The sequence below is a fragment of the Elaeis guineensis genome, chromosome 13 (genome assembly GCF_000442705.2).
Source record: "Elaeis guineensis isolate ETL-2024a chromosome 13, EG11, whole genome shotgun sequence".
In the NCBI taxonomy this organism is placed as follows: Eukaryota; Viridiplantae; Streptophyta; class Magnoliopsida; order Arecales; family Arecaceae; genus Elaeis; species Elaeis guineensis.
Window position 1 is genome coordinate 3891687 of NC_026005.2, and position 12214 is coordinate 3903900.

General features: G+C 41.2%; 1 protein-coding gene across 1 annotated transcript; it reads right to left on the reverse strand.

The window, feature by feature from the left end:
- Positions 1-3637: 3637 nt before the first annotated feature.
- Positions 3638-5142, reverse strand: LOC105060586 (AT-hook motif nuclear-localized protein 17). Its single transcript, XM_010944362.4, is given in 2 exon segments — positions 3638-4506; positions 4509-5142. Coding segments are annotated over 2 exon segments (963 nt in total). The 5' UTR covers positions 4786-5142; the 3' UTR covers positions 3638-3820.
- Positions 5143-12214: the final 7072 nt, after the last annotated feature.

Consider the following 12214-nt stretch of genomic DNA (forward strand, 5'->3'; position numbering starts at 1 on the left):
TATTTCAAGATTGGACCTCCCAACTCCAGAAACTACTGAGAGAAGAATTTGGCACCAAACTTCACATGCTCACACTTCCGGGTTAGAAGTCTCAACATGTGAATTAGCTGAATCTCACTGTTCCTCGATATGAAAGCTTAATGTTTTGGAATCATGTCTTTTAGAGATTGCTTTTGCTTTACCTCAAGTGCAAAAAAGGCATAGGGGGAAGAAACAGCGAAGTGTGCCGTTGCGCAAGTGGATGGCTTCTTTCTTCCGGTGGTTCCTGGGCTATAGAATCTTGTTTGGTGCAAATAATGCTATTAGAATCTTGTTGGTGTAAATAATGGCGCCAGTGGATTCCATCCATATGTAACAATCTAAAAAATCATCCAGAAAAACTAATCAAAAGATATTAGCTAGATTCTTTGATCTTATATAATTATCCAAGATCTTTTCATCGAATAACTGATATGGAACTAAATATATACCTACACAGATCTTCCCATACTCCTCTCATTTAAGCCCACATCCTCGTTAGGCTAAGGATCAAATCCATGTATTCATTCATAAACATCACGATTGATCTATGACCAGTTCCAATGAACTCGTGCTGCAGCATCCTCTAGTTCACATGAGTTTTGTGCCGGATCTACTCTGATACTATTTATAACAACCTAGAACCTCATCTATGAAGACTAAATTGGTATGAGTTATCCATCATATTAAGAAAAAAAAAAAAAGATCAGCAAAAGGTATTATTTAGAATTCGTGGTCCTATATAAATATCTAAAATCTTCCAACAAATAATAGATGTGGGACTAAATACATGTTCGCATAGGTTCTCACATATATGAGCTCCTCCAATCTTGTGTTATTGTTTAGGTGCCAGATGGGGGAATTAATGCATGGTTGAACTTCGAGCGGTATATATATTTTTTTATCCAGCTAGGCAGAAGATAGAAATGGATGAGATGAGAAGGGCTTACTTGCATAAAAATGCAGCACAAGAAATCAACCCCTTTAATGTCATCAAAAAAAAAAAAAAAAAAAAAGGGTACCTTGTAACAAACAATCACCTGCCAAGTCCCATACCAAACCCAGACGATAATGGTGGAAAAGGTGAAAACTAAAGTTGTTTCTTTTAGTCTCTGACTTCTCTGAGTATCATAAAAATTCTGAGAAGAGTATTTTGCTTCTATCAGCCAATTTTCTTTAATTGTATGGAGAACTTCTATCCAGCTAGACTTATTCCTGCGGTTTGTTTCAACTAATTCAGGATATATTATTATCAACTTCCCCCTTTTGAGTGGTTAGTTTGACATATAATTTAATATATAGGAAGGTCGAAAATTCTTGTTTAGTTCAGCATTTTGTAATGTATATTAACCTCGATCTAGGTAGATGTCAATATATTCAAGAGAATTCTTTACTCTTCTTAGAGCAAAAATATTCCAGGGAACTATTCCGAGTGAGTGCCATAGTAGACTAGTATTTCCAGGAGAACAAAGAGGCTTCTTCAGCAACAAGTAATTTTTGCAAAGACACTGGTCATGCAAGGGGAAAAGGAAAAAGACCAAGTATTCTTCTATCTGTGGCATTCTTGGATTATTCGATTCAGTTTCGGTAGAATGAGGCAGCTGCCTTTCAGAAGGAATATCTTGAAACACACATATGCTTATTAGAGGACAGATAGGATTGCAGGAATTACTTTTGCTCATTATTCCTTTCTTTTGGCAATTCTTCCTTTTTGGTGGATGGATTTCACGTTAAGAGGACATTTATTTGTAACCTTTTCCTCAGAAAAGACGTTCCATTGTAACCCAAGGTTGTAGCATTACTCCTACATTGATAAGATGCATGGCAGTGAAGTGTCACAAGGATATCATAACTTGCATCTGTGAAACCAAAAAAGACGCAGATGACCCCAAAGTTTTATCATTCAGCAAGAGCCAGTCAAGAATTTAAACATATATTTTGAATGGAACTACAATTTCAGTAGCCATCACATATGCATCAACTTCTAGTTCACTTACGCAAATTAATAAAGGTAATCAGATACACAATTCAGCCAATAACAACCAGCAAACAATTGTTTTTCTCCTATTGGTGTAGATCTCCTTGTTTATAGAAATTAAACAAGAATGGAACATCTCATGGACATAACAACTTATGGGTGCTAGTGGTGGTATAATTTAAAGCTTTAGATGGAAGATGCCATTGAATGGAAAAAAAATCCGGTACTATTTGATAAGAGATCTAGTATCACTGTGCTCAAATACATGCACGTACTTGTGGTTCATCAGGATCCATTTATAAGATTTTATACCTCAAGCAGACCTTAAACTAAAGATACTATGGGTTAAGAAAGATCAAGGCACTATTAATTTTAACCAAAAAGACAAAATAATATATACAGCGTAAGAGGAATTATAGCCCAATAGGTTTGCGTAGGCTGCAGTACTCTACTACTGCACAATTTTGCATTTACCCTTCATGCATGACGCACTGCATGCACACCTTACAATAGGACACATTCTTCTCGAAATCCAAACATGAAAGCATGCATCATTATAAAATACATTATTCTATCACCATAAAACTAGTCCTTGGGCAACTCCCAAGAAGATTTTTTTTGGACAAAAGAAATGGACCCAAGAAGGGCAACATTCTATTATTCTCTGGTCATTGGACCTAACTTCGCATTCCATAATTTCCATTTCCCCCTGATGTCGGGGTAAAGAGGATCCAAACCCAGATCCCAAGCCTCCACATCCAACAAGATCGAGTGACAAAGAAAAAACATAAAACAAAGAAAAAGGCAAACTCCATAGACAACAAAAGAGAAATGGGACACAAAATAATTTCAAATGAAATGAAGCCCAAATAAAAGCCAGCCATGCTACTGCCACACTTGCACGATGGACAGAGCTCCAGCAGCCATAAGAGCCCCAAGGGATACACCCTCCGAAGTCTTCAAGTGCACTGCACCCACCCACTCCCATCCTCTCATTAAAGGCAGGAGGAGGAGGCTGCTAGGGGAGGAGAGAGAAAGAACGCCATTTCAGTTCAAAGCTTTTACTTTCCTCAGAGGATACGATCAGATGGCCAAAGTACACTCCATCCATGAGGAAAGTAGGCTTTGTGCTGTCTTGCGCCTGCCCCCCCCTCCTTGGCGTTGCTTTTAAGACAGCAAACAAAGACCAAGGTAGCAGTACTCGACACCCCCACCCCACAACGCGACCCTCCTCTCTCTTCTTAAATCCCCATCATGTATAAAACCACGATGCCCTCCTCAGAGCAACGGTGAGCTTCTTCGCCTCTTCCCAACTCTGCCAAAGATAACATGAGCTATGCGTACGCTTGTCACAGAAGAGATACAGCGATGGAGACCGGAGAAAAAGAGAGCAGAGAGCGCAAGCAAGAGCCCGCGTGGGCATCTCCCCTGCTGTACTTTTCTGCCACCCCACTGAAACACAAACCCTAGCCGTTCATCTCCTCCTTCCCCACTCCATTCTTTTCCACCACACCCTGTCTTTCTCTCCTTTGTAACTCCTCGTTTGGTTCGACTCCAAAAGCACAGAAGAGCTATCAGAAGACCGCATTGTCTCCAAAAATACCAACAGAATCCATGCAACCAACCAAAAACACTAGGGGAGGATTTAAAGCTGGAGTCCTTGGCTCAAGTTCTAACATGCACAATGCCTACAGTGTAACCAAACCAGCAAGCTAGGCCATTACATTACGACATATTTAAAAGAGTTTAATAATCTAGAAACAAAGATCAGAAAATTTTACATTAAAGAAAAGGAGATGATAATAGAGTCTAGAGCTACTAGAATTAGTAAGGTGGTGGACGCGCGGTCGGAGCCCAAATGACCTCCGAAGGAAGGTGGCAGCTGTAGATAGACATCCCGCACGACTCCGCCGTCGGCACCACGGCGTGGGCCGCCACCTGCGGCGGAACATGGGGGCGCCGCTGTTCGTGGCGCTCCTGATGCACGTGCCGCTCGTGCTCCTCCACTTCGCGGCCGCCGCCGCCGCCTCCACCGGAGACGGAAACGGAGATCGATACGTCGTCCTCCACCGGCAGCCGGTGGAAGGTCGGGTTGGAGAACGCCGCCGCAACCACCACCACCGTCCCCACCGCCACCAGCGGCCCTACCACCGTCCCCCCGACGATCTGCCCCTGCGGCCCCGCCAAAGAAATCGACAGGCTCGCAGCGGCGGAGGCCGGGGACAGCGCCGCCATCGCCGGGGGTAGGAAGGTGGCGGAGATGGACAGGATCTCAAACGGGCCATGGAACCCGATGGTCGCCCCCGCCGGCGGCACCGCCCCGTGCGGCGGGGGCGCGGGGAGGGAGGGCTGGCGGAGCGCGACGTTGGCGACGGCGCCGGTGCCGGAGAGGACGCAGATCCCGAGGTTCCGCAGCCGGGCGAAGCGGGCGAGCGAGTCCACCACGTCGTGCCCGCCCGGGATCTCGAGCACGTGGGGGCGCATCGCGACGGACGGCTCCGCCTCCCGGTGATGATCACCGGTGGCTTGGGCTTGTTCTTGGACCCAGGCGGCCGGCCACGGGGCCGCTTCACCACCTCGATGCTGGCCCCATCTCCGCCACCGCAGCCGGCGACCACCAGAGCCTTGTCTCTGTTGTCCTCCATTTTCTTCCTCTTGGACTCCCCGCTGCTCTTGCTGTCGCCCTCATCGGAAACGCATTCTCTCTTCTTCTGGTGCTGCAGCGGATTCTGGCTCTTTTGGTGGAAGCTCGCAATTATACCTTTCTTATCTTCGAACATATCTTTCATTCCTCACTATAGATTTCAAAAATTCCAGAACGAACAAGAATGGTCTTGGATTTGCTATCAGATCTGGGATACAGAATTGTCTAGGCCTTCCATATAAATATCTATATATATATATATATGTGTGTATTAAACAAGGAGGAAAAAGAAAAAAAGGGTTTGTTTTCTGGTTGAACTATGGTGAACGGGGTGAGGGTGGGGTCCAGATGTTAATCTTGAAATACGTATCGACTACCGAGTGCGAGTGGACAGAGAAGAAGGTTGTGGCGAGATAGGGGTTGGAGAAGATGGGGGTGGGAGGAAGGAACGAGAAGCAAGAGAGGAGGAGAGGAGGGGGTTGGTAGGTGGTAACTTTTTTTGTTTTTGTTCTTTTTTAGTTTTCCAGCTTCACCGCCTTTCTTTAGTTGAGGACTTTGGAGCGGGGTGTGTGGATGGGGGGTTGTTTGAGCCCGACCGGGGGCAAGGCGAAAGCGACCGTAGATGGGCGCCCTTTTTCCCTGTGTCCTTTTGCGGCCCCTCCGCTGTCTCGCAAGTCTATCTCCTCAGCTGGCTGGCGATCGGTGCGGGCGTCGTATGAAAGCCAGCCACCGCGCCCGCAATCTTTGACGCCAAGAAAAGGAGAGCGGGGGGGGGGTGTCGCGTTCGCGCGCGTCTCGATGGTTCCGAGTGCATGAAGATCCGTGCCGGGTCGGTCATTCGTGGAAATAGACGGACGGGGATGTGGGTCCGGTAGGAGGTGTGATATGTCGGGAGGGGATTCGGTGGATCGGCGTGTTGTGGGCCGTATGATCGGCGTGCATGGAGAGGAGGCCGACACCGTAGGTGGGAAGATCGCGTCCCGCTTTGCTCGGCTTTGAAAGGAATTAGAGCACGAGCTGTCTGGAGGTAGGAAGACCGGGATTTTGACCAGGTTCCGCCAAACCAAATGGACCCACTCGGGTTCGGGTTGATCATTTTTAAATTTAAATCAGAAGCGGTTCACCATGAAGCTAATCTATTTAAACTTAAATCAGAAGTGTTTCGGTATCAATCCTATTCGAATCTGACCCATTGCCACATCTTTTTCACCCAGACCCACTAACTCGTAGGAACTGATCACTTGAAGTAAACCACAATAAACCATCGGCTCCGTCTTGAGTGAGCTTGGCATTGAAATTTACTCGGCTTGTGACATGGGAAGGACCAATCCTTTGTTTTGTTTTGCACGAATTTTAAAGCATAAATATCATAAATATCAATAATAATTTCATCTATAAGATAACCTAGGCTTCAGAAATTTGTTCAGAAATATCATAATGGAAGAATCACAGAAATTTGTTGTGTATTTGATCGAAGGGGATCGTTCAGTTCCTATATAAACTATTACTAAAATACCTCTAGAATAAGATAGGGTTAAGAAAAGAGAAAAGATTTTTTCATGAGATGAAAAATAAAAAACTGTTAGTCCGTAAAAATTTTACATGATCTAATAGTAAGCAAGGTATTTATCTTTCTACCAAATAGGATCTATGAAACTCATATTTTCTTAGATATTTCTTATGAATGTCAACTAAGTATGATGGGTAATTAATTGATTTTGATTATTCAATCATTTAATAATCCAAATCGCTCTTTAATAAATGATCGATATGAGTCATTATACCATTATGTGATACTCAAGAATTATTTTAACCAGTATACATGATAATATAATCTCATTATACATACAGATATACTACTTACAGCCCACAAACTAAGACATTATTATGCTATATGATTCCAGAAATCTGTCTTTAAAATATTTGTAATATTCATTATGAGCCTTTAGAATCTTTCGACGTCAAAAACAAGCTCTCATATTGAGAATCTTCTACTTTTGTCCTATTAGAGTAGGAAAGCTATATGATAGCCTAATATATTTATTAGAACCATATGACGGCCTAAAGCATCGTAGATTCATGATGATGAAAATCGGTTATTTAAATCCATTGGTACTTCTTTTCTTCTAATACGACTATGATAGGTGTTTAGCCAAATTTTATTTAGTTGTCAATATCTTAGGCATAGATACAATTTTCATGATGAAATTTAGTTAAATGTTTGGAATATAGAAGCCAAAAAATTAGGATAAGGAGTCCAACTTTTTCTACAATAAAAAATATCTTGATATGATTATTTATTTTTTTAAAAAATTTAAAATATTATATAAAATTAAATAAATTAAAAATAAAATTGAATATTTGAACACAGATCGAGTAGTTGTCTATCCATATCTATACCCATTTTATTTTAGATAAAAATGGATATAGATAAAGATATTAATCGGATGTTCAAATTTTTATCTATATTTTGATAAATTATATCTATTCAGTCCACTTTCACTTACATAGGGTTAGTTTTATGCAGCTTCTTGGGTTTAAAAGTTTCCAAGTAGTTGGTAAGGTCAGTTAAGAAATTTAATACGGTCGTACCATCCTTTTTCATCTAATGGGGCTACGATGGTCATGTGTGGTTTTTATTTATGACTAAAATATGTATCTTTATCTTTGCAACACTTCCTAATGGTGCTACCAATTGGTGAAGGAAATTAGGGTTTTGGTGCATGTAACTTTTGTTCGTGGAAGCAGAGGGCATTGAAGCCCAATCTCTAATTCCTATTCCAGCCATCTCTCTAGTTTCCGTCAATACTGCGATTTTCTGATTATCCTCTGTGCTATAGGGTCATGCTTCGTCCAATTCTGCAAATATGAGCTCCTGCCACTCTCTTTGCCACTCTATGTGTGGTAGAAACGAAAAAAATGGGGCACCCAAAACAAAACCCTCAGTAGATTCCTCCGATTTCCACCCTCCACTCAGGGCGTCAATGGCACACCAACTTCGAGAGACACGTGAAAATTTCCATTGCTTTAGGTGAGCTCGCCACCCCCGCCACACGCCAACTTCAAGGAAGCTCGCGAAAACGGTTTAAAGGATCGAGTCGTTGGCCTCATGCACTCTAAAAGGTGCCGTATAGTGGTGGCCACTGCTATCAAAGGGAAGCGGGAAGAGTGGAGCATGCCATCACTACTGGAACAAAGGAGACAAATTAATGCTATTACTATCCAAAGAGGTAGCATGCTCATTGAGGATCGATGTGATGGAGTGTACGAGCAAGATTACAGGGGATGTGGTGGTAGATGAGGATTGATAGGGGCTTGGATTAGAGGATGTGGTAGGGGGTCAAATGAGAGGTGATTCACCACTGGAATAATGAAGGTCTCCAAGAGTGGTGCTCAAAATGAAATACCCAAGGATGATCTAGACCATTAGCACCGTTGATTTCTGCAAAAATATATAGATGTCCTCAATCTCGGAGCAGCGGTAGGCAATCCAAGCAAGGGCTGATTAGAGGAAGATGGCAACGAGGGTGACAAAAGCAATGCCGGTGAGGAGGACCTAGAGGGAGACGTCACCGAAGAGGATGAGGAGGATCAATCGTAATTAATGTCCATGATGGGGAGGCTATGCTTGGGGAACATTGTGTCCGCAACTTCCGGCTACAACCCCTACACTATCTGCATGGTACCCCATCACATTGGTAATCAGCAAAACGGAGCCAAGCTCCTTGTTGAGCATGAGAATGGTCGGGTTGGGAGGAGCATTAATGATGCGGTAGAGTTGACCCCGAGCAAGGCCTCCGTATTGCATGCACCAGATGCAATTGGACCATATCAAATCCCACGGTTGATAACACACCATGCTACCTTTTCTATTTCACCGATTCCCGATTGCACGCTATCCACCGTTCATATGCTTCAAGATTTGCCATGCAATAATTTCTTCCTGCCAAGAGTCCTATGGAAGGATCAAGGGTGGGGATGAATGAGGTCGCATGGATAATGGCTTGAATGATAATAAGTAAAACCAGCTCTAAGTTGAAGAGGTGTCTAAGTAACTCTTTTTTTTTATAAATGATCAAAAAATAAAGATGCTCAGGACTGACGATGAATAGATGTTTATAAGTGTCCTCCACAATAATCTTGCTATTATACATAGCCCTTGCTCCAGCAATGAATATCATCATCGTCATTAGAGCTCCATCTGACATTTAAGATTCAAGAGGCAATCTCATCATCAAGAAAACTGCTTCAGTCCTTCATTCCAACTTCCAAAGAAATGATTCACAACATGATACCTCTCAATCCTATCCACACTATAGGAAATAGGAAATCTATAGAGTGGCAAGGTGACCAGTTCGGATGAGCCTTGCAAGTGAGCCAATCTCCAGTGATTTTACATTTGGCCCTTACCAAACGAATTAGTTATGGCCATCATTATCCTACGGACTGATTTATGACCCTCTTCAAGGATAGAGACCACCATCTCATTTTGCTTGGTTATAGACCCCTTCAAGGAGCCTCACAGAGTTTGGTATCGAATTGACCTCTCTGAATGATAAGTCCCGCCAACCCTTCCAGTCTCGTCCATCTTCTATGCTCAAATTGGAGAAGCTTGGCACGAGGGCGGTGGATATGATCGACAACTCTACGATGGAGTCCTTGTCCTGCGTCAAAAATTGGCGTTTTCCAGCAAGTGGGTGTCTTGGGCATGGACTTTCGGATCGAGAAAGTATGGGCAAGTGCAATGGACCCTAATGTCAAACAATCCACTATTAGGATCAGCTGGAGTTCTCCATCTCGGAGTGCCAACAGTACAAGTATCGGTGCAAGGAAATAGTAGTGCAGGTGCTCCAGCGCCCTCTTACGTTTTTTCTCCCAAATAAATAGTTAATTTTCATGTCAAGATTGATACATATATATATATATATATATATATATTATATATATATATATAATATGTCTGTGTGCGTAGGTAGAGAGAGAGAGAGAGATTAGAGATTAAAATACAGTCTAGTATATATCAACTTAGATCCAATCAAGATGGAATGAGAGGAATCTAATATAAATGATTCAAGTTACTAGATGTAATCTAATACTTCTAAATTGCTTACATATCAGAGATCATATGATTTAGAAATTTCTGATCTATGGATCGGATAGTAAAAAAAATAATATTTATCATATATATATATATACAATTTCATGATATTTAAACTATTCAAAAATATGATAAAAATTTTTAAATTACATAATTTAGTTATTTAAATAATTTAAAAATAGTAGATCATATCCAATAATTCAAATCATCAATTAGACCTCCATCACCTAATTATGACTTGTTCGAGTCTGAGTAGAGACACTCAAGTATATCACGATCTCTCTTTCTCTTTCTCTCTCTCTCTATGCACACATACATTACACACATAATCATCATTAGAAGAGATATGCCAAATGACTTGGTGCTGGGTCTCTTTCACAAATAGTTTTATTGGATGAAGAGAATAAAGAGAGAAATTATTGACATTTTATTCTTGTAGCATTGATTTCTTCTTTTAGTATTTTTCACCTACAATGTTTAAAGAAAGGAAATTCTATCTCATATTTTTAATCCTTCAGGACTCCTTTTCTTCCCCCCCCCCCCCCCCCCTTTTAATGTCCATGTTTATATTCAAAAAATTTAGTTCTCGTAGACACTTGAATGGAATAATTTATAACAATGTATCTAGAAGGGCTCTGTCCTGCCTTGGTCTCCAGACAAGTTTGTCCGTTAGAGAGCATTCTGATGCACATTTTTTTTTTTTTTTTTTTTTGCAAACTTAACCATTGGTAACTTTCCGGGTACGATGAATCTCTTCCATCCATAATATTTGGATGAAATCATCCGTCACAAAGGAAATTGATCATCCAATGGTGCGCCATCCAACAACCCATTCCGCTAAAAAAAAGGAAAAGGTTATCAGAAGTTGACTCTATAAAAGAATGCTAATCCTCTACGAGCTCGAAGGTAAAAACACAAAATAACGGTAGATTCCTTCTCTTTCATATGAAAAATCCACTCGAACATGTTACCATGAAGTGACGATGGTTGGCCATAAAATAGAAGCCACCCTCTGGATTCTAGAAGCTATTCTGGTAGCGACGGCTGATGCTGAACTTACGGTGGTGGCTATGGGCCCAACACTGAGTCCAATGAGAGACAGCAGCTGGCAAGTTTACTAGTTGCAAGCTTGACATGTAGTGGTCTTAAGATTGATGAGGCAAAGTGCACCACCCCGGTCTCGTTCAATCCAGCCTCAAGTGGGATATTTTAGCCCCTTGCTTGACAAACAGGCAAATGGTTATAGGATCCACCTAAATTACTGGTCTCATTTCAGTGTTTAAATGAAATAACTTCCCAAAGCCATTATTAGAATGCCTCATTCCTTTTCATGTAATCAACTTCGGACCTTCGGTAGTGGGAGAAGTTGGGCTGTCGCTTTTTTACCAACATCACCTACATGTGAGAGATTATTATGGGCTTTAGTATTTTGGGTCTTGTCCAACTTATAAGGATGATACTTAAAAAATAAAAACAAAATTTAGTTGAGAGTTTTTCTTTAAGCCGGTTTGAATATGTATGAGGTAAGTTTGGGGAAAAATCCATCAAAAAGGGTTGACTTGTGGCTTCTACACTAGGTTTTCTTTTATCGGAAGGGACTTGGATATTTTTCACATGAAAGCGAAGGCCTTTAGTTAGAAAATATTTGTGTGGCTATGTCTAAATGCAAGCCCGTCTTTATTTCCATGTCAAACTGAAACTGCACGATTTTTGATGCAATAATGTATTAACTTGAATTGGAGATGGTACCCATGTCTAGCAAATAAGGGATTTGCGTCATAAACTAAAACATGTTCACAACTTGGACTAAAAGAGCTCCTCTTTCACTGCGTCAAGCATGACGATTTTAAAGCTCCAGTAAAAGCAAATCATACAATCTTTGTAGTTTTTTTTAAAAAAAATTATTTGAACATGAAAAAGTCAACGCTATGGTTTGGGGACGATCCACCGGATCCGGCAGTACCAAAGGAAGATGAGAGTACATAACGAGGAGAGAGAGAGAGAGAAGAGAAGTGATCCAAAGGAGGAAGAAGAAGAAATTCTCTCAAGATCAGGGCACCGGATCATTCTCTGTAAAGAGACTAAGGAGGTATTTGGTTCCAATCAGAATCAAAACCAAATTAGAATTAAAATATATTAGAATCAAAATCAAAATAATCAATTCTATCAAAAAATTAATTTAATCAAAATCAAAATAAAATCAAAAATTATTTTAAAAATAAAAATTAAATTTTTAATAGATTGAATCATTTTCATCGATGACTACCATAAGAGAGATGCTTGGAGTCTCAAAATCACAAATCCAACAGGTATGCAGATGGGCTGAATCAGGACTGGACTGGCAAAGACTGAAAGCTTTCCCATGGCAAGAGCAATAGGGCCGTCCTGTGGATTTATTGTTAGAATATCTAAAGACATCTTTGATGGTTATCGTCTATACCCTACATTAAGAAGGCTACATAAAATAAGAACACAA